Raw genomic sequence first — 25,524 nt, 5'->3', positions numbered from 1 at the left:
AGGCAGATCAGTGCTGTGTGGGCTCAGTGGCAAGACTGGCGACTGGCTTTGCACTTGCTGACCTCTGCACCACCTCTCCCTTCGGGGTAAGCGCTGTAACTTGGCTGGCAGGGGCCCCAGGAGCACAGTGCTGCCATTCCCTTCCAGCTGCCCCTAATGATAGCATGACCCTGTACACATGGGGATGAGGGGGAAGTGATAGAGGGAGCCTGCGTGGAGGGAGATGAGGCAGTAGCCAAGGAGGATTGCTTCTGGGAGGAGCAATGTGCAGTGACGACAAGCCCTCTGCTTGTGTCTGTCCTGTGGTTTTGAAACGATGCCGGGCAGGTGAGGTACATGCCTTAACCGGGGCCATGCACCCTCGCCTGCGCATAACTCACCCTCAAAAGGGGAACCATACAGCATCCTTGGCCTGTTTTAAGTGGCTATTAAGAATGGGAAGAGCATCCTATTAGAAATTCTGCACGGCAGACAGCAAAAGAGGAGGAAACTGCTGAGCATTACAATGTACTGTGACAAAGTGCCATAGCCTCAAGGTGCTTCTTCTGTTTGCATAGGAAATGGCATGTCCCATCAGTCCCCCTGTGCATCGGCTGCCAAAATAGCTTCCGCCCTCTCATCCCCCACCTCCTCCTCTAGCCTGGCTTGCTAGGGTCAGCTTTTCTTGTTTTTTGCTTTGGCATCTTCCTCGCCGCCCCCCTTGCTCCTGACTCTTACTACCCTCCTCTTGGTCCTTCCTCCTCTCTCTCTCTCTCTCTCTCTCTCTCTCTCTCTCTCTCTCTCTCTCTCTCTCTCCCTCTCTCTCTCTCTCTCTCTCTCTCTCCTTGTTAATTATTGCCTCTCCTTTCTCTTGCATTCCCTCCCTTGCAAAAAGTAGGTTGCAAGCTCCTTGAGGCAGGGCTCTTTTCTTTTGCTGATTTTGCAGCGGCGCACTTTATACATAGATGGCATAAATATTTATACTGTGTTATTGGTGTCTAGTATTTTACAGAGCACAAAAAAAGGAGAAGTCTCTGCCCCATGGGGCTTACTGTCTTAAATTTGACGCCACTGAGAAAAGAGGAAAGGGAAGAAGTAACACAGATAGGGAGAGAATAGGCGTGCATTTCAGTTACATGTACTGTATATCACAAACATTATATAAAATAGAGGTGGGGAATCTGTGGCGCTCCAGATGTTGTTGGAGTCCATCACCCATCAGCCCCAGCCAGCAAGGCAAATAGTCAGGGATGATGGGAATTGTAGTCTAACAAAACAACAACAAACCTATATTATAGGGAATTGTAGTCTGGCAGGGTCTGGAAGGCTGCAAGCTCTCCGTCCCTGCACTGACTTGTGGCCTGGTTCTTTGGTGACAGTTTTCACTTGCCAAAGTCAACGAGAGCATTGAGAGGCTCTCTGAAGCGAGGCTTCCTTAGACATTTTCCGAGGCTGCAGTAGAGTCGAGTCATGATTCTGCTGACACCGATGGATCAAAAGAGCCTGCCAAGTCCTCTCTCGACAAGTTTACATTGCCTCTTGCACCACCGTGGTCTCTGGATTCTATTTTATTTTCCACTCCGCAGCGCTAGGGAGGGCCATCCTCCCTAAGGTTTCTTGGCAGCGAAATCTGCCTTCACAGTGAGATTTTGGGGCTTGAACAAAAGGAATCCTGTTCTGAAAACTGGGTGATAAAAGAAATAGCCTGAAGAGGACCGCATGCCTCCGGTGTAGCACTTCTGAATATAGATTGAAGGAACATCACGAGTGCTAGATGGGAATCTTCAAAAGCGACACAGAGGAACACAATGGGACAAATGTGGAGGGTTGGGAAGGAAGGTGAAGCAAAAACAAAGATCTCAGCGAATCCTCCTTCCTTTACTGCGGTATTAAGACCAGACAAAAGCTGTCGGCAGGAGCTTTTGCTTTTTGCTAAATCGTTTTAGGTCCTGTGTTATTTTCCTGAAAGGGTTTAGAGGACCCAGGCTGTTTCCAAAAGCAAAAGACGATGGCAAACCTAAAGATGCTGCCTGTGCCCACTTACTGGTGAGATCTTACTGTGTTGTGTTCAGCTTCTCAAATTGATGTACCCCAAGGCAAGATAAAGTTTCGGTTCACACAGCCAAAACTCCTGCGTGACAAATTACTCCAGGGGAGGCTATTCCACCAAGCTCTGCCCTACCTCCTTACTTAGCATCTTTTCAGCGTGGTCCCAGTGTTTTCATTGTAGAAGGCAGCAGGGAGGTGGATGGAAGCAAAACCAGAATTGGTCCATTCTATCATTGATTCAGGCTCGCTCTGCTGTTGGTCTCCCAGTGGGCACTGGTCTTCCCTGGATTGCTGTGGTCCTCGCTGTCAGCACTGCAGGAAACTTAGCACCTTGGGGGGGCGGTCTTGTCCCTGTCTGGGGGCTTCTTTGCATTTCACCCAGCTTTGTGACATGCCTTTGTGGATTGAGAAAGCAATGGTGGATTGCTGTACGCTTCTCTTCATTAGTTAACAGATGCCACCTCTGTTGTTGGTTTGCAGCACAACGGCACGATCGATTGGTCATCTCTGGGAAAGAAGGAGTGCTTGAAATACGGGGGAGTCCTCTTCGGCAACAATTGCAAATATGTTCCCGACATCACACTCATGTCCTGCATGCTCTTCTTGGGCACCTATACCTGCTCGATGGCCTTGAAGAAGTTCAAGACCAGCCGTTATTTCCCAACCACCGTAAGTATCTTGGCGTGTCTGTCATAGCCCCGTCCAAGTCTCATTGCTGAGCGAGCAGGGGCTAGGAGTCTCCAAGGAACGCTTGCCTGAGAGCAGAATCCACATACGAAATAAGACAGTCCAGAGGTCAGGGAATCCAGATCATCAGAGCCAAGGATCCAGTCCAGAGGTCAGGGAATATATTTGCAAAGGGTTCTGTCATTGTCAGCATTCCTTTCACCTGCCTCTCTGGTCCATTGGTTACTGGAGAACCAGCTGATGGTATTCTCCAGGAGCTTTTTTCTGAACACTGATTTCGTTGTGTACTTCTTTGCTTTTTCCTTCTGTGTCCATCAGACACTCACGGGGCAGTACCTTATTTAAGTAGCAGCCAAAGTAAAATGAAATAGTTGCTCACAGTAGCCTGGTACTACTTTTTAACTAAGGATGGAATGTCTTCCTACTGAATGTTATTTTATCGTTTTAATTTTTAAAATAATTTTAATGTCCATATTTTGGGTTGTTTTGACTGGTTATTCTGTGCACTGCCCCTTTGACCCTATGGGATGAAGAGCAGTTACACAGACTATGGTGAAGTTGCCTGCTGTTAGTTGTGCTAATGCACCTTTGTGTTACTGTTATGTGTGTTGCCATGCAGGAGATTGCTATGCGTATTTTTAATGAGTTACACGTATTTTGCGTAAGTGTGTTACTATTGCAATGTATTTTTTTACTTAAGCCAATGCTTTTAAATATGTTGTAAGTTGCTTGGAGATCTTTTGTGTGTGTGTGTGTAACAAGCAACTAGGAAGTTCAAATAAAGAATAACAACAGAATATAATACATAATACATATAATAAATAAACAACCACCACAATCAACACCTCTGTTTTTTCCAGGCAAGGAAGTTGATCAGCGACTTCGCCATCATCCTTTCCATCTTCATTTTCTGTGGAATTGATGCTCTGGTAGGTGTGGACACACCGAAACTCCTTGTGCCAAGCGAATTCAAGGTAAGTCGATCATTCCATCCTCAGCTCCCATAAAAGAAGGCAAGAAACTTGTTATGTATTGAGATGGCGAACATGTCCCTTTGTGTTGTGGATGCTGCTTCTCCATTGCCCACTCCCCATGATGTAATCTAATGCACCTCGGTATTGCGTGGGATGGGCACATCATATGGTTACCATACGTCCGGAATTTCCTGGACATAACCAGAATACTGCCGTCGGAAGGAGTATCCGGGTGGAAATTGGCAAAATGTCGGGGGAAATCCGGACGTATGGCAACCCATGTTGGCAGTGTTGTTTTTCTTTCTTTTTAAAAATATTTTATTTTTTACCAACCACCAAAACACAAACAGTGAAACCCCCCAGGCGGCTGATACATTGGGTATACATATTCAATAATATCATATTCAAATCAACCATATGTACACTTCTATATACCTTAAGGGACGCGGGTGGCGCTGTGGGTTAAACCACAGAGCCTAGGACTTGCCGATCAGAAGGTCAGCAGTTTGAATCCCTGCGACGGGGTGAGCTCCCGTTGCTTGGTCCCAGCTCCTGCCAACCTAGCAGTTCAAAAGCACGTCAAAGTGCAAGTAGATAAATAGATACCGCTGCGGCAGGAAGGTAAACGGCGTTTCCGTGCGCTGCTCTGGTTTGCCAGAAGCGGCTTAGTCATGCTGGCCACATGACCCGGAAGCTGTACGCCGGCTCCCTCGGCCAATAAAGCGAGATGAGCGCCGCAACCCCAGAGTCAGTCATGACTGGACCTAATGGACAGGGGTCCCTTTACCTTTTATATACCTTAACACTCCTCCCTCCACAAGGTTTATTTAACTTTTAACATTTTAATTGCCCCAAATTGTTCAAACCTGCCAAATAATTCAATGTCTTCTCAAACCAATCCTCCTCTTTCTCACTGACCAGTGTTGTTTTTCTTTTTTTAAAAAAATAGCTCAAAAATGTCTTTTTTGGGCGATTTTGCTGAAAACGCTCAACAGCTTTGGCCAAAATAAAATAACTTTTGTGTCCAGATTTCCACTTATTGAAATATGGCAACCATAATATACAGCACTAATGTGGGAATCTAGCATGATCTGACTCTCCCACCTGGTTCCCTCTGGCAGGCATTACAGCTACATGAAACTGGCTACTACACTACAGAAGTGTATGGAGCGTCCCTGAGAGCAGCCAAGTGCTGCCGCTGTTTTCTGCTTTGTGGGTTTCTGAGCTTCCCTCGCCCACCCTGTTGGTTCTTTCTGCCCTCTTCTCTGAGCTGCAGCAAGGCTGTTGAAGGCCACAAGAATTGCACTCACTCCCAATATGCTACCAAGCCAAGCTTAAGTTCTTGAACTAAAGCCCTGAACAACATGGGGCCAGGTTATAACACTTGAATATCCTGCCTGGTCACGTTAATACTGTGGAGAGACACTTTGTGGCTCCTTATGCTCCCAAGGTCCATTTTATGTCCTCTAAGACCAGGGCCTTTAGTTTGGTGGCACTTATCCTTTGGAATATGGGACGCAGGTGACGCTGTGGGTTAAACCACAGAGCCTAGGACTTGCCGATCAAAAGGTTGGTGGTTTGGATCCCCGCGATGGGGTGAGCTCCCGTTGTTCGGTCCCTGCTCCTGCCAACTTAGCAGTTCGAAAGCACATCAAAGTGCAAGTAGATAAATAGGTACCGCTCCGGTGGGAAGGTAAACGGTGTTTCTGTGCGCTGCTCTGGTTCGCCAGAAGCGGCTTAGTCATGCTGGCCACATGACCCAGAAGCTGTAAGCCGGCTCCCTTGGCCAGTAAAGCAAGATGAGCGCTGCAACCCCAGAGTTGGTCACGACTGGACCTAATGGTCAGGGGTCCCTTTACCTTTACCTTTATCCTTTGGAATATGCCCTCAAGGAACATCAGACCTTCAATATTGGCAGGTGCCTTCTTAAAACTCATCTGTTTGCCAAGGTGTTCCGTTGATGTATTAAGCTGATCTACTGATGGGTGGTTGGTTTTATATTTGCTCTGTGGATGTAATTCTGTTGTTGATTTTTATGCTCTTTGCCAACCATTAACGCTGGCAGCTCGGAACGTTTTGCAAATTAATAAGGTGCCACAAAGAAGTGAGAATACGCTCCTGCTGGTTGGTTTTTTTTTTGTTGTTGTTGTTATGGTCCCTAAAGGTCCTGCATTCTTCTCAAGGAACTTGGTGTTCCAGTGATCTAGCAAAGTGCTCATTTGGTCCAGATACGTTTTTTGCTATGTCTCTCTAATGGTCGTCTTCATCTCCTTTTCCCCGAAGCCAACAAGCCCCCACAGAGGCTGGATCATCCCGCCATTTGGCGAGAATCCCTGGTGGGTGTATCTGGCAGCAGCCATCCCTGCATTGCTGGTGACCATCCTTATCTTCATGGACCAGCAGATCACAGCTGTTATTGTCAACCGGAAAGAACACAAACTTAAGGTTGGTGCCTGGGACAGGGATGAATCCAGGAGCTCATGGGTATAATTATAAGAATCTCACCAACAAAGTTAGGGTGGGTAACTTTCTAACCTTCCAACGTTTCAGAGGGACGTCGTCAAATGTTTTGGCAAAAAAAACCTTCCAGTGTGGTCTTCAGGGTCACATCGTAGCAGTACTTAAGGTCAGGGGTGGGAGAGTTGTGTATCTCTAGTGTTGCTGGACTAGAGTTCAGTTCACATCATCTCTGACCATTGACCATGCTGGCTGGAGCTAATGGGAGTTGGAATCCAACAACATCTAGAAGGTCCCTGGCTCCTTACCATTGGCCTTGTACATCGTTTCCCAAACTTGAGCCTCTACCTGCTTTTGAACTACAGGTCCCATCATCCCTGCTAGCTGGGAATGATGGGAGTTGTAGTCCAACAACAGCTGGAGACACAAGTTTGGGAAACACTGGCCTAGTTCAATACACCTCACGCCAGTCTTACCATTATGCGGTTTTGGTAACCCAGGCAATAGATAAAAAAGGGTTGGGGTTTTTTCTGTTGCACAAAAAGTTTCTCTCTCTCTGCTCAGCTCAGATACCAGAAGTGAACTTGTCTTGGATAAAAAGGCCTGGGGCAATAGACTTAACAAGGTGTCATAGGATTCAGCTATCTGCACTTGTGAACCCCTTTTGATATGAATTTCAGATCTCCCCACCCCCGTGGGCGCTTTATACGTGAATGGAGCAAACTTGTAATTAAACAAACACGGTTTCTTTTGTCATATCTAGCTTGCGCTGAAGAAGAGGAGTTGAAAATGTTTTCTAAAGAAATAAAGATGGCCTTTGTTTTGGCTTTAGGTCAGGAAATGCTGCCCAGGAAGTATGTTTTTGGACTCCACCGGTCTTGGTTTCTTTCTCAATGAACATTTACTCCTTGTTTATCTCATACCGGTGTCTGCGTACTATTTTTCTTCCATCTGCATATAGCTGGGTGGAGGCTCTTATTCAAACCTCTGCCGAGGCTGATTCTTGCTTAGATAGGACCTGGTCCCACATCTGCTGCAGAAGAAGGGCACCAGTCTCTGTAGGTTGCTAGCAAAGTTCGTCATGTACCCCCTCCCAGAGGTAGTTACTTCACCTTCTGTAGCAGCAACCAAAGGAGGATTTGAACAGCTGTCAAACTTTCCATAGCACTGTTTTACAATTGCAAGGAGGGTAATAATGGCAGCTGTGTGCAGTTTCCTTCTAATTCTGCATGCCCAAATGTGAGGTGAGCAGCTGGAATTACACCTGAGCTACCTATGTATAATATTCAGCAAGAGCATTAAGCTCCTCTGGGGGTGCAGCAGATGGATCTTCCTGTTTCTGCCACATGTTTGTGTGCCAAGCTGTGTATTGGGCCCAGAAAGAAGAGAAGAAGAAGAGTTTGGATTTGATATCCTGCTTTATCACTACCCTAAGGAGTCTCAAAGTGGCTAACATTCTCCTTTCCCTTCCTCCCCCACAACAAACACTCTGTGAGGTGAGTGGGGCTGAGAGACTTCAGAGAAGTGTGACTGGCCCAAGGTCACCCAGCAGCTGCATGTGGAGGAGCGGGGAAGCGAACCCGGTTCCCCAGATTACGAGACTACTGCTTCTAACCACTATACTACACTGGCTCTCAGAAAGGCTCTGACCAGAAAGGCTCCGGATACCATTTTTCTCCTCCTCCTGCTGCTGTTTTGCTATTCAGGACCATAGGGACAGCTCTGAGCAACAAAAACGTTTGTCACCTCAACTTGGCCAAAGCAAAATGAACATTTGGGCAGCATGGGGTGTGCCTCTGGAGGTGAAGTCAAACCGCTGCATTAGCACCACCCCTGGGTACAAGCCTGGGCAGTGTTTGTGGAGGTCCTGGGCTGCCCAGACGACAAGACCCTCCTCTTGGTTTTGCTGATGTGGTCCAGAGGAAAGCAGAGCAAATGTGTTTGGCACCAGCTTGGCTGATGGATTTGCTGGAAGGAGGCATGCAAGGCACCATCCACCCGTCTTAGGAACTCCACTCCTGATTTGTGTAGGGTTTATTCCTTAGCCTTTTCTTCCTTTTCTTCTCCCAAAGATATCCCGCATGGCAGCGGAGGTTTAGGATCAGAGTATCCCTTCTCCTAGATGGGTTTATCTTCCCAGGTGGATGAGCCCCATCTGTCCAAGCTCATATGGTAGGCCATGTTATTAGTGGCTAGGAGGGCTTGATTTCAATGGGTTGTTAACCACCTTGGGCCTCGGAGTTCCCACCCGTGGCATCATATTCATTCTCCCTTTTCCTTATATCTTGATTGTAGTTGAGCACATTTTTAAATCAGACTCTCAACAACCTTTGTAACTCCAATTCGTATGCTGCCAGCTGTGCATAGAGCTTCCGTTCTGCCAAATGATTATGCAAGCCACCCACAATCTAGTACCATCCAGCATCTTTGGACTACAATTTCCATCAGTCCCAGCCAGCAGTCAGGGATGATGGGAACTGTAGTTCAAAACACATTGGGGGCACCAGTTTGGGGAACGCTGGATCACACCCATTCTTTGCTGGTGCCCCTTACACCCAAAATTCTTAAAACACCTTTGTGGTACCGCTTCTCACCTCTATCCCTCGTCCCATTCAGACCCCAGCTGAATCTAGCTGAGATTCCTGCATTGCTGTGGGTTGGGCTAGATGACCCTTGGGGTCCCTTCCAACTCTACACTTCTGTGATTCTATGGAAAGCTCCTTAGTTAATGGAGCTTTGCTCTTTAGTCATCACCAGGAATTGAAACAAGACTGAAGCCCACTACGTTTGTGTGCATTCATCCTGTTAACCTTCATTTTCTCTCCCCCCACTTCTCCTTGTTATCTTTCCCCCACTGTCAGAATTTAGATTTAGATTTCTCAGGCCAAAGAGCCTACATTGCCATGTTCGCTAATGGTGTTATGTAAATGATAATAACGGCATCTCTTAGCGAGGCCCATCTCCCACTCCATGGATGCTGGATTTATAAGGCTCATGTGACGTGTGGGGAGGCAATGGGGAGAACAGAACCTACTACTCTCTGCCAGTTGTGGAAGAACAAACAAACCCACAAAATTCAGGATTGGTTGCTCCTCGGGGGTTTCGGCAGAAGAGGCCAGGAGTCTGTCCCCAGGCTCCAATTAGTGTTCAGTTCACCACACACCAGGGCTACTCGCCTTGGCAGAAATAGCTTCCTGTTAAAGTGCATATCAGTAACAAGGAAAAGGATGCAGTCAAGAGGGGAGGATTTGCTGAAAGATAAACAAGGACCCAATTGTCACTGAGATGGCAGATCTTCATTTCTGGGCTATATTGTACTTCATACAATAGCCAGTGTGGTGTAGTGCTTAAGAGCAGTAGACTTGTAATCTGGTGAACCATGTTCGCTTCCCCGCTCCTCCACATGCAGCTGCTGGGTGACCTTGGGCTAGTCACACTTCTTTGAAGTCTCTCAGCCCCACTCACCTCACAGAGTGTTTGTTGTGGGGGAAGAAGGGAAAGGAGCATGTTAGCCGCTTTGAGACACCTTCGGGTAGTGATAAAGCAGGATATCAAATCCAAACTCCTCTTCATACTGTGGGTGAAGGCTCTTGTGATGCTCCATCCTGCCCCCAAAGTCCCCTCTACAGTGGTACATCTGGATGCGAACAGGATCTGTTCCCGAGCCCTGTTCGCATCCTGAAGCGAACGCAACCCGCATCCGTGGGTCGCTATTCGCTGCTTCCGCGCATGCGCGTGACGTCATTTTGACCGTCTGCGCATGCACAAGCGGCAAAACTCAGAAGTAACGCGCTCCGTTACTTCCGAGTTGCCGTGGAGCACAACCTGAAAATACTCATCCCGAAGCTACTTCAACCCGAGGTATGACTGTATTTGAAAGACCAGTTCCATCAGAAGGAAGAGTTCAGATCTCCTCTTCTCTTTGTCATGCTAGTTTTCTCTGTGTAGAGATCCCCGCCCTTTCCCATTCAGCCACGTGAGCCCCTGCCTGCAGTTTAAAATGCACAGCCTGGACCCAAGTACCACCTCAGTGTTTACCTCCTCTGTGGGAATCAGGTGTGCTCTGTAATTTGTTTAATAGGTTCCGAGTTCCTTGTGTTTTTGCAGCTGAGTGAGTCACACCTATAATATTTGCCTTACCAAAAAAACACAGTTTCACAACCCTGGCTTTTAGGTTCCTTCAGCGAGCCAGCCATTGTACAGTCTTGACAACTGTTACGCATCTAAACTGGTGGGTGGGTAAGATGAGATATGGATTTAGCTAAAGGTGGATCTTGAGGCAAAACATAACCATATACGTGGGTTACAATCCAATTTGACCAGGCCATAAACAATGATTGCTTTCCATAGGTTGCTTTCTGTTTGCACTGAGATATCAGGTGGTGGGCTGTGTTGAGCACTTGCCTTTCTCTGGAGCAAAACTCAGTGCGGATCTGCAGTAAAGGATAATCCTACAGCATGCTCAGCTCTGGCTCTGCTTAAATACCACCAGCAAAGGAGAGTCCAACACCGTCTGTTCTATTGTCAAACATCTCTTACCCCTAAGATGCCTCTCCTAAAGTTAAGCTAAAATCTGATTCCCTGTGATTTCCACCCATTGATTCTGCAGCAACAATTTTGCTCCATCCCTTCAGGCATGGCAGCCCTTCAAATATTTGAAGACAGTTGTCTTGTCTCTCCTTTAATTTCCTCTTCTCTAAACTAAACATACCTGGGCTGTCCTCCACCAGGAACTTTAAATTATGCCCTGCCTGCCCAGGAACCTTTACTTGCAACTTGTCAAATAAAAAAAATACGCCCCTTTCCTTGTTTGCATGTGCTTCTCCACTGCATAGAGCCATTTCTGAAGCACCCATCCAGCTGTTTCAAAGATAATTAAGTTAGCAAACAGGGTCAAGGTTGATCATGTAATGATTCTGTGCTTCTTCCAGCATGGCTTCCCATCACATGCAGCAAGCACCCTACCACTCTTCCTCTTCTTTCCTCTTTGCAGAAAGGTGCTGGCTATCATCTGGATCTGTTCTTGGTCGCTGTGCTAATGATTATATGTTCCTTCATGGGTCTTCCCTGGTACGTTGCTGCTACGGTCATCTCCATCGCGCACATTGACAGCTTGAAGATGGAGACGGAGACGTCTGCACCTGGGGAGCAACCCAAGTTCCTGGGAGTCAGGTATGCCAGCAGGGCCGGCCCTGACATTGGGCAACCGGAGAAGAGTGGCACTCTTCAGGGAGCAGGGCCCATAATCTGAGTCTTACACAGAGAGTAGGAGGAAACCTAGCTTAGTAGCGCAGGCCAAAGAAATGAAGAGATAAAAGGCCCTCTAGTCAGTTGTGTATATAATAGTTCTTCGTGGCAATTCGCTATCTTCGGATGACGGTGGAAAACTCCTAATAGGAACTGGTCTGATAATTGCTGGCTTTTATTTCAGGGAGCAGAGAGTGACTGGAGTGATTGTGTTCATTCTGACGGGCATTTCAGTCTTCATGGCTCCCATTCTGAAGGTAAATGATTTCTCAACGTTTTTGCCTCTGCTTCACCCTCCACACAACGCTGAGCTGTGTGTGTCTGTTTTGAGAAAGCTACTAAGGTGGAAGGATTTTTCTAACACATTTAAGGAGCTGTAATAAATTACTGTAAAAGAAGAATTTCAAAACGTCATTGCCTTTGTAGAGTAATAATGTTTCTCGGGAGCAAAGTCATACAGAGGGCAGGCAAGAACGTTTTAGGGCAAAAGTGTTTTTGGCAAGCTATTGAAGAGTTGCCACAACACTTGCAGGGAATGTGCCTCCCTCAATTTGAAAAGCACGATGCACCTTTCACTTGGAAAACCCCTACCAGGATGGTGGAACTACATGTCTTGTTGAAGAACAAGCCTGTCACCAAAAATAGCACTGCCCAGCCCATAATGTTTTGCAAATTATCCCTCCTTGACCTCATGCTATGTCATGTTATGCAGGTCTCCACCCTTGTTCCACATCAAGGGAAACCCCTAGTAGAACCATCTTGTTGGCCACTGTGGATAGCTCAGTTAGTAGAGCATGAGGCTCTTAATCACAGGGTCATGGGTTCGAACCCAACATTGGGCAAAAGATTCCTTCATCGCAGGGGGCTGCACTAGATGACCCTCATGTTCCTTTCCACCCCTACCATTCTATCTATCTATCTATCTATCTATCTATCTATCTATCTATTCATTTATTTATTGGTTTTCACATATTGCATTACAAATCTACCAAAGCCAACACCATTTCTTCCCCATCCCCCCCATCCATTTACATTTATATTTCCTCAATCCATCATATTATTCTTTTCTCCCTCCTCCCACTTCCCTCCGCCCCCCCCACTCGATTTCCTCCACATTATACAATTTACAATAATCTTTGCATTCTATAGTCTTCTCAAATCATCTATATATTCTTGTGATCTTTCCTTACTAATTTTTTTTCCATCCAGTACTTCACATTTTAATCTAGGCATATTAGCATATCTTTTTTTTTTAGCAATATTTTGTCGTATATTCATCAAAACATTTCCACACCTTTTTTTAATTTTTGATTCGACTGATTTCTTCTTATAGCAGTTAATTCTGCCAAAAATAAATTTAGTTTACAAATCCATCCCTCCTTTGTGGGGATAGTTTGTGCCTTCCACCTAGCAGCAATCACTATTCTAGCAGCTGTACTTGCATATAGAAACCCCCCCCCCCCCAATTCTATGATTCTAGGATGTGAGGGTTATAGTACTGCATACAACATAGAGCAGGGGTAGGCAACCTAAGGCCTGGGGGCCGGATGCGGCCCAATCGCCTCTCAATCCGGCTCGCAGACGGTCTGGGAATCAGCATGTTTTTACATGAGTAGAATGTGTCCTTTTATTTAAAATGCATCTCTGTGTTATTTGTGGGGCATAGGAATTCGTTCATATATTTTTTTCAAAATATAGTCCGGCCCACCACATGGTCTGAGGGACGGTGGACCGGCAGTGTAGTAGAGAAGGGACTGGCTGAAAAAGGTTGCTGACCCGTGACATAGAGGGAGGAACTTGGCGTGGAGAGCAGGTTCCTGGTTTGGGTAGCAGCCCTGAGCTGCTCATAACATGCAGTTCCATCCTTCGTGGTTTAACCTGGTGGTGCTCAAATGGAATTTTCCCGAATTTGCAAGGGTTATATGTTTCAAATCTGGGCTTGGCGTTTTTTTGTTTTGTTTTATTGCTTTCCGCTTTGCAGGCTCATATCACTATTTATTATTTTGTGCTCATAGCCAAACGGCCCATGGCAGGTAACAACAACAACAAAAATATAATTAGAACAATTGAAATTATGAAACTGAGCCCCAAAACAATGACAGAGTAGCAAAACTGCTGCTGCAGTTCACCTTAAGTCAGGCTGTGACCCACCAGCTGAACAAATGGCTTGACTCTCTATAAAGCAGTTAGTGCTGTTTGCAACCTTGGGTAGGAATAGCATACTGAGCACGAAGAGCAGATCAGGGCAACGTGTGAGCAGCATTCTGTGTCTTTAAAAAGAGGTGCAGCATCTTAAATGTTGTTTTTCCTGCTTGACCAAGAAGGCAAGGGCAAGAGTGCACAGCCTGTATCCTCTTTAATTCTTTTATTCCTTTTTTTTTAATTAAAAAAAGAGAGAACTTTTTCAACCAGCCTTCCAGCTTCTGGGTTGTTCATTAACAGATGAGGTAGAATTGCATACCAGTGCATGGGTCTATATAATCATTTGTAACCAAACCCTGAAGCATAAAACATAGCCATGAAATCTGACGATGGATCAGTGAAGCAGTAACGCAAGGTATGGTGGGAAGAGCTTTCCGCTATACAGTGCCTCTGTACATGGAGGCTCAGTTTCATTGTTTTCCATGAACTTAGGCCTCCCTTCCAGTGTTGGCTGACATCTCCCGCTCTAGAAAATGGAGCATTTTCCTTTTTAAAAACAGAAAAATTAGAGAAAGCACGAAGCGTTCCAGGATGATGCCATTGTGGCAAAATTCAAAAAGTGATTTAATACCTCCTTTTTAAGAATAAGTATGCCCTCAGGACATTTGAACAGAAATAGCAACTGGAGAGTCTTCTTTGTCTATGCACCTAGCAGTAAAACTACCTGCAAGGTTGAGACGGGGAAGAAACGAGAGAGGCCAGTTAGAGCTCAGGTCAGGCCAAGCCAGACAGGAATTTCTGAAGATGAGCAGCTTAGGGAGTTCTTTCAAGGTCATAAGAAACCAGGTCGGAGTTTAGTTGTGGCTGCCGAGGTGCTCCCCAGGGGGTGAATTTCCACAAACTTCAAATTGTCTCATATGCAAGTTGCGGTACCTCCGCCAATTCACTCGCTGTTTGTCATGCCACTCGGGCATTTAAACATATGTTCTCAACTTTGCATTCTGAAGTAATCCTGAGACATTTGGATCATGTCTTTCCCACCTCCATCCCGAGCACATAGAGAAACACCCAGGGTTTTTCATTCTTGACCGTGCAGTTGGTCATGTTCACTTCACTGTGATTGTAGTAAAGAGCATTCCTTCCTCAACACACTGGGGTCATGTGTTCTCCTGCAGGTCACATCTCTAAGAGATTATATAGGGAATGAACTGATTCCTTAAAGTTCCTGGCATGTGCTTTTGTGTGTGTGTCTTACTTTGCTGTGCACTGGAGGTGCTTAAAAGTGATCACAATATCTGGAAGCAGGAGAATGTAAAGTAGTTCAGGAAGGTCATTGAGTAAGCACTGCCTGCCATATAGTGGCTTGTGCCTGTTACTGCAGTTAGCAATTGTGCTCTGCATATCCTTTGACATAGTTGCTGCTGCTTCTTTTGGGTGGTAATAATAATAATAATAATAATAATAATAATAATAATAATAATAATGTATGTATGTATGTATGTATGTATGTATGTATACCCTGCCCGTCTGGCTGGGTTTCCCCAGCCACTCTGGGCGGCTGCCAACCGAATATTAAAAACAATACAGCATCAGACATTAAAAACTTCCCTAAACAGGGCCACCTTCAGTTGTCTTTTAAAAGTAAAATAGTTGTTTATTGCCTTGACATCTGGTGGGAGGGCGTTCCACAGGGCAGGCGCCACTACCGAGAAGGCCCTCTGTCTGGTTCCCTGTAACCTCACTTCTCGCAGCGAGGGAACCACCAGAAGGCCCTCGGAGCTGGATCTCAGTGTCTGGGCTGAACAATGGGGGTGGAGACGTTCCTTCAGGTATACAGGACCGAGGCCGTTTAGGGCTTTAAAGGTCAGCACCAACACTTTGAATTGTGCCCGGAATTGCTTACTTCATGTTTTTTTTCTCTCTCCCCCACTCTTAGTTTATTCCCATGCCTGTGCTGTATGGCGTGTTTCTATATATGGGCGTCGCTTCCCTTAATGGAGTTCAGGTAAGCTTTCTCCTTGGCAGCCCAAGGTCTTACGACTGGTGGGGTGCACATTATAGAAGTCCCTTGTCAGGAGAGATGGTAAACATTAACCAGCCTCCTCATTCTCACACATCTGAAGTAGGTCATTCAGCTCCTGGAAATAAAGCACATGGCTCAATTAGTCAGTTGGCCAATAAGGTGCGGGAGACCCCATTGTTGCCATCTTCCAGCTGCGTGCCAATATGTTTCCTCTTCTGGAACTCTGTTTATTTTGATTAACATAGTCTCCTGCCCTTTCATCTTCCATCTCGTTCTCATTCAGAAAGGCATGCAGAAAATTGACCAGTATGTGCATCACACACACACAAAGTACAGGACTGTGGTGCAGATTTATACCATTCCCCTGAAACAGTGCTGGATTTACGTATAAGCTAAACAAGCTATAGCTTAGGGCCCCACTCTCTTGGGGTCCCCAAAAAATTTAAATGAAGGAACAACTAGATGTACATTTCTAAAATATAAGATAAAAAACAAATAAAATAAAATCTACATACAGCAACAGTGTTTTCTGTTGTGTAGGCTCCTATGATGTAACTAATGGGCCCCACCTGCTAGCCTGCTCCCTAAAATATCACGGGTTTGCTCATTTCTATATATAGGGTGCCTACATGTTGCATGGCAACATGTGCAAATGGCTTTAGATACCTATTAGGTCCATAAATTACCATATAGAATATTCAACACAAAAAACAGTGACAATTTGTTGTTGGCAAAGGACAGCTGAACATATAAAGAGCCCCATTACCTTCAGTAGCTGAGGGCCTCATCAAACCTAAATCCAGCCCTACCCTGAAATGATACACGCTTCATTAATTAAAACAATACAGGTATTATTAATGTTTTTTTAAAAAAGAATTGGCTTCAAAGCTAAGCCTGTTAATATCAGCTGGGTGCAGGGTTTCAGGGAAAGCAAGCAGAGCTGTCCAACTAAGCATGACGTGGGTGGGTTTAATACCCCTTGGCAGAGGACTCTTACCGACCCACATTCTTATACTGGGGTCTTTTACTGGCCTCTCTATGTTTCTCTGTGGAACTGCGAACTCTATAGAAAGCAACATAGATAATTGGTTTGCAGTTCTAATCATTTATCTCTGGAGGAAAAACAGCACAACTGATTCTGGAACGTAGTGGCCGAAATTTGTGTACTTCCTTATTTTGCAAATGTATAAACTGCTTCACAGCCTGAAGTTATGGATGTAGTGCACAGTAAGATCAAATGAGATCAAATGCAGAAAAAATGACTTGGCAAAACAAAACCATTTCTACCAACTTTAAAACAAACAGACAATAAGAACATTTCTATAGATGCACAGTTAAAATCCCATGATATGACTGGGTCACACTTCATGAAAAGCCTTCTGAACACAGACTTCATCTGTATTGTACATTTAAATCAGCATTATACCCTGTGGTAGCAGGAAAGCATTCACTCCTTAAAGTGGTGAGAAATTGCTTTAAATGTGACATGCGGATCGGGCCACGAAATCTTCACCTGCCACCTAATTCAAGGGAATCTAACTGTAAAATGTGGTTTTATACCAGGAGGTCCAATTGTCATAGGGACCTGCTCTGTAGCTGTATGATGAATTTATCCTTGCCCCTAAAATGAGACCGCCTCCCTCCAATTTATGAAGAGGCTTGAGTTGATGTGGCTGAGTTGGCATAAGCTCATGGGAAGCTCGCGGTTCATAAAACTTGGCAAATCTTGAAACCTCGACCACTTTTTAAAATGATTGTCTTGTCACTTGAGAAAATGCTGCACAAAAAGCTCTTTGCCTCAGAGAGCCTAGCATCTTGGAACTGGCACCAGGAAAAGCCGGTCGTGTTTCTGTTAACTTTCTGGCACCTTGTTAATTGCATTGCTCTTCTGTGCTTAATAGAAAAAGGAGTGCATGTTTTGTGTCCTCCCCTAGAGATTTATTTGGGCCTTGGTTTCATTCACTGGATTGAGATTAATCTGGCTTCAGAGTTAGCCAGCTGTGGGCAGAGGGCCAGGGCGCTGCCGGAGGACAAATAGTTTATTGTTAATCCTTGCCTGAGCTTAGGCCTTTACTGAGGCCATCACTCAAGTGGAGGAAAGTGAGGAGGGCCGAGGAGGGGAGGTTGGTTCTCAGCACAGGCATACAAGCTAACTAAATAGACGAGGGAGCATCTTTTCCTAGAACAACACACTGCAGGAACGCTCGCTGGTTCTCAGGTTACACAAAGGTCATCATCAGCTAAGACTTGAGTTGCACATCGTCCTGTCCTTGTGGCAACAATTCCATTATGCACACGGTGGGTTCCTCCTGCCTCACTACGATGTGTGCGTGTTCCAGGGCCGGCACACCCGTGAGGCAAGGTGAGGCAATTGCCTTGGGCGGCAGCATCTATAGGGGCAGCAGATTCAGCCTCCAAGGAATGCATCGTTCCTCAGTTGTGCCTTTATGGTGGCCTCTTGGGAAGTAGAAGGTGCTGCTGGTCTCCTCAAAGTAGATCACCTCTTCCTCCTTGCCTGGATGTGTGCTTTTGCGGCACCATTTTGTGTGCCAAAATGTCTTGGGCTGGCCCTGGCACGTTCGTATCAGTGGTGGCTAGGCTGGGACTAAGAGCTCTGAAAAGGAGTGACGGTGATGGTGAAGTTCATCTGAGTTCAGGCGAAAACCCACCTCAAATTTGGAGCAAGCCTTTACAAATCTCATAATGCTCATTTCAGTGGCGTAGCGTGGGGGGTGCAGGGGGGGCCAGCCGCACCGGGCACAACATCTGGGGTTAGGGCAAATCCACGGGTTAGGGGGCGCAAATCCACGAGTTAGGGGGCGCAAATCCACGGGTTAGGGGGGGCAAATTACTTGCCTTGCCCCGGGTGCTGACAACCCACGCTACGCCACTGGCTCATTTGACTCTGATTAAAATCAAAGCTGAAAAAGATTTGCTTGAGCCTGGGGTAGCTCAGTCAGTAGAATGTGCAGCTCTTAATCTCAAGGTTGTGGGTTTGAGCCCCACTTTGGGCAAAAGATACCTGCATTGCAGGGGTGTAAACCTAGATGACTCTCGTGGTCCCAACTCTATGATCTCAAACATCCCCTTTGCCTTGAATCACACTTCTGTTGGGCAACAATGACTGGGATAAGCGGAAAAGAGGGGCAGGCATGGGGCATTAGGGTGCCGATGAAGCTGGGGTGGGGGGTTGACAGTCAGCGTGTCTGGGAAGAAGGGTGGAAGTGCGTGACTTCCCAAGTTGGCTTGGCTTGGAAACTTCGAGAGTTAGAGCAGAATCTTTGCAATGAATGGACATAAGTTAGTCGTGACCATTAATCTCAATAGACCTATTCCAGGTAGGACCAACATTGTGTACAACCCTAACCCAGGTTATTATTATTTTCCCACTGAGAATTAGCTTGGTTTATTTCCAAGCAAATCTATAATAATAATAATAATAATAATAATAATAATAATAATAATAATAATAATTTATTATTTATACCCCACCCATCTGGCTGGGTTTCCCCAGCCACTCTGGGCGGCTTCCAACTGAATATTAAAAACAACACAGCGTCAGACATTAAAAACTTCCCTAAACAGGGAAGACAGTTGTCTTTTAAAAGTAAAAATAGTTGTTTATTGCCTTGACATCTGCTGGGAGGGCGTTCCACAGGGCAGGCACCACTACCAAGAAGGCCCTCTGCCTGGTTCCCTGTAACCTGACTTCTCGCAGTGAGGGAACCGCCAGAAGTCTCAGGCTGACCACTGGGGAAACCTTCCTGTCACTGCAGAAAACCTGCATGATGGCGTTTGTGCATTTAAGGAGAGGATCCTGCAGCTCCCACCTCTTTTGAGCTTTAAAGCAGTACCAAAGCCTTGCTGATTCCCCAGTTGGGTGTTAGAAGCAAAACTAAACCTGCCGTTTGCTTTGGCGCATGCCAGCACCACACTGCTGAACTCTCCTCCTCCTCCTTTCTCCACCCTAGTTCATGGACCGCCTGAAGCTGCTCTTGATGCCTCTGAAGCACCAGCCTGACTTCATCTACCTGCGCCATGTCCCCCTTCGCCGGGTCCACCTCTTCACTTTCCTCCAAGTGGTGTGTCTGGCTCTCCTTTGGATCTTGAAGTCTACAGTGGCTGCTATCATATTCCCAGTCATGGTAGGTTGGTGTGATCATGACTGCCACCTGTTGCACCCATCCTTCCTTCTAGCGCCGCCTGACTTGCCTTGCTGATCAGTGACACAGTTCCACAACTTTACTCCTTCCCTGTCCAAAGACGGAAACAATTTGAACATATTTATTTTGCTGAAAAGTAAGTTTAATAAGGGACGCGGGTGGCACTGTGCGTTAAACCACAGTGTCTAGGACTCGCTGATCAGAAGGTCGGCGGTTCGAATCCCTGCGACGGGGTGAGCTCCCGTTGTTCGGTCCCAGCTCCTGCCAACCTAGCAGTTCGAAAGCACGTCAAAGTGCAAGTAGATAAATAGGTACCGCTCCAGCGGGGAGGTAAAAGGCGTTTCTGTGCGCTGCTCTGGTTCGCCAGAAGCAGCTTAGTCATGCTGGCCACATGACCCGGAAGCTGTACTCTGGCTCCCTCGGCCAATAAAGCGAGATGAGTGTCGCAACCCCAGAGTCGGCCATGACTGGACCTAATGGTCAGGGGTCCCTTTACCTTTAAGTTTAATAATGAAGTGCGAGATAGAGAACAGGCCTTTCTTTTTCTTTAACCCCCCCAAAAAAAACTCACCTATGTAAATGCTGATGGATTAAAAGGGGGAGGGGAACCCTCATGTTGTAGAGGTTTTCAAAAGATGTTTGAAAGGATGGATGGGTGGATATGAAATAATTAGGTATGCTGGTAAGATGGCCAACGTTCTTTGTTTTGCCTTGTATATTCATCACTTATTCATAGTTTATACATAGCCTGGACCAGCCTTCCACTGAGATGTCTCCGTCTTGCCTATTTTGCAAAAAGAGAGGTGTCCTCTTGCAGTTGGATTCTATACCTTTCAGTAGTCAGTGGCTAATAACTTGTAGCTTTAATTTGTGTGGATCAGCCATATATTTCAGGTTTGTTTCCCCCCCGTTATCTGATCAGGCATAATAGCAGCGAGATTTTTTTTCAAGTTGAGGAAGCCCGGTAGTTGTAGGCTAGAGTTTTGGTAATATGGGAAAGTTTTACTACTTCCTTCTGTTTCTTCCTTCCTTAAGTACTGGGTGGTTTCCTCAGGGCAACAACATGGGGGCAGGGGAAACAAGTGGAGGGCAGAAAAAATGACCTTCACTGAGTGGACATTTTCATACTACAGTGGTACCTTGGTTTAAGAACAGCTTAGTTTCTGAACAACTTGGATTAAGAACGCTGCAAACCCTGAATAATAATAATAATAATAATAATAATAATAATAATAATAATAATAATAATTTTTATTTATATCCCGCCCTCCCCAGCCGAAGCTGGGCTCAGGGCGGCTAACAACAATCCAAATAATCCAACATTCTAAAAACATTCATTATAAAATTAATTAAAATCAAATTGATGGCAACCATTAAGCAAGATTCTGTGCAGATTGCCAGAGAAGGGGGTCAGGCTGCGCCCCGACCAAAGGCCTGGTGGAACAGCTCTGTCTTGCAGGCCCTGCGGAAAGATGTCAGGTCCCGCAGGGCCCTAGTCTCTTGTGACAGAGCGTTCCACCAGATTGGAGCTGCGGCCGAGAAAGCCCTGGCTCTAGTTGAGGCCAGCCTAACCAGCCAGGTGTTTTGGTTTGTGAACTTTGCCTTGGAAGCAGAACATGTTCCGCTTCCTGTTGAATGTGTTCCATTTGTAAATTGAGTCCCCCACTGCTATGGGAAAGCACACCTTGGTTTAAGAACAGACTTCCGGAACGAATTAAGTTTGTAAACCAAGGTACCACTGTATCCTAGAGTAATTGTGGCAAATTCAGTTATGTGCAGTCATTAGGGCTTTTGCTGTTGTTCCAATGTGCATCACTTTGCATCAAGGAATGTCAACATTTTTGGGCCCATGTTCACATTTCAATTTTGAAAGGGTATCACTCCTGCTGGTTATTTCTTCCTTCCCCAATCACTCCACTTCCTCTAAAGACAATGCTCAGGTTAATAGACCAACTGTGGAATTTTAAACTCTGATGTATCATGGGCGATTGTTTTTATTTGTTACTGTTTCATGTATTTTTGTGTTTTTATATTGTGAACCTCCCTGTAATCCTTGGATGAAGGGCGGTGCAGACATTCAATAAAATAATAAATAATCATTTCCAGATAGGGGAGCCACCATGTCCCTTACCTTCAGCTGCCTCTACGCTGTCTGTACATAAGATAAACTGAGGCTTGCCTCCCCACTTCTCCCCGCTTCCTGGTGGATATTCCTCAAAGCCACAGATCTATACAATATGCCGCACAGCTATACAAGGTCTCAGCTAAAAGCTATCCATGTGCAGAATATCTCTTGCCAGACTTGTTTTTGCTATAAGAGCACTCCGAGGTAGTTGTCCCATAGGTTGAGGCGCCCATGCAAATTATGTTTGCGTCCCTTTGCTGCAAATTACAAAGTTACACTAGGAAATCCTTGTGCTTGCCATTCTTTTTTTTTTTTTAATCCTGTCTCATTCTCCTGAACATCTCCAATAAAGACAGTGCAATTTTGCAGCTCTGCCTGTTGCAGAGTTTACAAGCGGCACTTGACATCATGATCTCTGAATATTGTACCATTTATTTCCAACCTGCGGGTGACTTGAGAAATTGAAACCTGGAATCTGAGTGGCGGAACCTCCGATCGATTTCAAGCCGTGTTGACTGCAGCGGCCGCTCAGGTTTCAAATATTGTTAACCCTTTCTTTACCAGCCCGGAGGCTGAGGGAGGAGCCCTGTGTTGGATCAGGTGAGGCAAAGAAGGTAAGCTTTGGTGCCAGAAAATTGGGGGAGATGTTGCATGTCAGTAAGGGAGTGCTGGCTTCTGTCCTGATAGATCCTGGCGCTGGTGGCAGTCAGAAAGGCGATGGACTACCTCTTCTCCCAGCACGACCTCAGTTTCCTCGACGACGTCATTCCAGAAAAGGACAAGAAGAAGAAAGAGGACGAGAAGAAAAAGAAGAAAAAGAAAGGCAGCCTGGACAGTGACAATGAAGATGTAAGGCCATTTTCACCATTGTTAACATTATTATTTTTTAAAGTTTTTTATCCTGGCTAACTTGTGACAGCTCTTCAGGTTTGGATTACAGTGGTACCTCGGGTTACATATGCTTCAGGTTACATACGCTTCAGGTTACAGACTCCGCTAACCCAGAAATATTACCTCGGGTTAAGAACTTTGCTTCAGGATGAGAACAGAAATCGTGCTCTGGTGGCGCGGCAGCAGCAGGAGGCCCCATTAGCTAAAGCGGTCCTTCAGGTTAAGAACAGTTTCAGGTTAAGTACGGACCTCTGGAATGAATTAAGTACTTAACCCTAGGTACCACTGCACATACATCTTCACTTCATGCCACGTCAGCCATGAAATCACAGGTTCTTGGCTATGTCTGATGCTAGAGACAGAGGCTGATGCGCCTAATACACAGGGCTGTGTGTATTTCACAGTTCTGCAGCAGGTGCTGAATTTAATATTGAAATGGGCAATGCCTGCCAAAGTTTTCAAAAACAAGAAGGAAGTTGGTCTGATGGTTGTAGGGAAGCCAAATGCGTGTCTTGTATGGTTCGTGGTAACCTCTCTCTAATAGTAGCAAAATAAGAGGAAATACTTTGTCAAATTGCAGAATGCAGCTTTCTAATAATAATAATAATAATAATAATAATAATAATAATAATAATAATAATAATATTTATACCCTCCCCTCCCCAGCCAAAGCTGGGCTCAGGGCAGCTAACACCAGTAAAATTACAGTAAAAACATAATAAGGGAGGGAAAACCAATTTAAAATACACGTTAAAATGCAATTTAAAATGCAGCCTCATTTTAAAAGTAGCCCATAGATCAAAACCATAAGGGGAGGGAAACATAAGGGTCAGACTGAGTCCAAAGCAAAGGCCAGGTGGAACAGCTCTGTCTTGCATGCCCTGCGGAAAGATGTCAAGTCCCGCAAGGCCCTAGTCTCTTGTGAAAGAGCGTTCTACCAAGCCGGGGTCAGTACTGAAAAGGCCCTGGCAGAATTCACACAGAATTTAGGTTACGTGGCTACACGATTTTAATCTACTGCAGCACAAAATAGACATAGCCCAGCTGATGCTCTTTTTCTGCCTAAAATGGATTTGGAGCATCCCTAAGCTGTTGCCCTCGCAATTCTCCGAACCATCCCTCTGCTACACAACGCTGAGCAAACGCAGACGTGGTGGTCCCACTCAGCCAGTTGAATGCGTAGTTACTTCTGCATTTGGCTGACAGTGCAGGATCATCACATCTAAAGGCAAACTTTGAAAAGGAAGCTTCTGTAATCTTTAGCTGTGCATACACCAGTAGCCTGTGGAATTTCTCCCTCTGACAATTTTGTGCATCCAGCCAAACGTGAAAGTGACCTCATATTTGTCTGGCTACATTGGGATCACAGCGCACAAAGGCACCCAGTCTGTCTCTTTGCACCCACCTATAGAAGTTCTTCAAATGTCTTTTTTTGCTCTGGGGGAATTGCCTCATCACCTGCCTGGTCTGGCACTGAACCCACTGGGGTTCCTGTCTCCTGTATTTCCAGCTTTTTTCAAAAGTGATATTGCCCAACAATGCTTTTGTGAATCCTGACAGCCCTTGGTAACCTTCTCGGGTGGCTGGTTCTAACACGAGTCCAGGAGATGAGAGAGAGATGGCTGGTGAAGCTTTCTTATGAATGCAGCTGAATTTTCTTCAGTCTCAACCGTCAAAGGAATTCCTGCTATCAGCAGCTTTGATCACACATTACGTTTGTCCATATGAATATGTCCCCAGCAAATTTGGGCAATATGTTCATGAAAAACCACCCCAAGCCTTGCTTTCAAGTCTTGCCTTTCCCAAGTTATGGGAGAAGGGTTAATTTTCAAGAACCTATTTCGCCCCCTCCCTTATATAATAATAATAATTTATTATTTATACCCCACCCATCTGGCTGTTTCCCCCACTCTGGGCAGCTTCCAATCAAGTGTCAAAAACAATACAGCATTAAAGTCTATGTTCCTTCTCCTTTTTCATGTTTATTATGCTCCCAAGTCTTGATTTTTCAGTTAATTCTCTGTTTTTAACAACAATAATAAGGATAAGGATAAGAACAGTATACCGTCCTATCTCAGGGCCCACACAATCTTGGCAGCCATCCACACTAACAGTGAGAATATTATTTCGATGTTTTCTTTCCTTTTCATTTGCCTTTTGTTTTAATGCTTTCAAAGCATCTGACTTGCTCAATTACATTCTGCATTGTATGTGTTGTTGGTGATCTCACTTTAGAAACAGCAACAAGAAAAGTGTCTGCCTGTAGGGTGGCTTTCGGTGATCTCTTGATTCCAGGTATTTGAGCCTGACTGACAGACGGGCATGCTAACCCAACTTTGTGCCTTGCAATGTGTTGAATTGTGTTGGGGGTTTTCATTTTTAATACTCATGTGCCTTCAGCTGTTCTTCCACATTACAAAGACTCCCTAGGCCACCGTCGCCATTTCCACATGTTGTTAAGGCAGATGGAAACTGCAGAAGACTTTTAAGGGCTGCTCTATATAATGCTCTGTTCTGGAAGTCGGCAACTGGCAGCCCACGGGGCAGAACTCGGATTGAGAAAGGTCTTTATTGGCCGCTAGGTGTGTGTGACACAACTGAGGCGTGTAACTTTCCAGGAAGCTCCATACTGACTAGCCTCAGAAATAAGTAAATTGAATAAAGGAGGAAGTGTGTGTGTGTGTGTGTGTGTGTGTGTGTGTGTGTGTGTAAAAGTGTAAGGCAGTTGGGGAGCAACAAAAGCATTGCTTACAGCAGCCTTTGCCATCCTGGTGCTCTCCTTACTAT

The 25,524-nt window shown here is 45.6% G+C and overlaps 1 protein-coding gene across 5 annotated transcripts in view; it reads left to right on the top strand.

Annotated features, from left to right (window-relative positions):
• Positions 1-25,524, top strand: part of SLC4A4 (solute carrier family 4 member 4) — a 204,226-nt gene that overhangs the window by 167,016 nt on the left and 11,686 nt on the right. For all 5 annotated transcript variants that reach the window (XM_077933740.1, XM_077933741.1, XM_077933742.1 and 2 more), the window contains 8 exons: positions 2,509-2,697; positions 3,576-3,689; positions 5,973-6,134; positions 11,140-11,318; positions 11,578-11,650; positions 15,472-15,540; positions 19,530-19,703; positions 22,534-22,695. In XM_077933740.1, coding sequence (XP_077789866.1) covers positions 2,509-2,697; positions 3,576-3,689; positions 5,973-6,134; positions 11,140-11,318; positions 11,578-11,650; positions 15,472-15,540; positions 19,530-19,703; positions 22,534-22,695 — 1,122 coding nt within the window. The remainder of the gene's footprint in view (positions 1-2,508; positions 2,698-3,575; positions 3,690-5,972; positions 6,135-11,139; positions 11,319-11,577; positions 11,651-15,471; positions 15,541-19,529; positions 19,704-22,533; positions 22,696-25,524) is intronic.

The sequence above is a fragment of the Podarcis muralis genome, chromosome 9 (assembly GCF_964188315.1).
Source record: "Podarcis muralis chromosome 9, rPodMur119.hap1.1, whole genome shotgun sequence".
Lineage (NCBI taxonomy): Eukaryota > Metazoa > Chordata > Lepidosauria > Squamata > Lacertidae > Podarcis > Podarcis muralis.
This window is presented reverse-complemented; position numbering and strand designations above follow the sequence as displayed.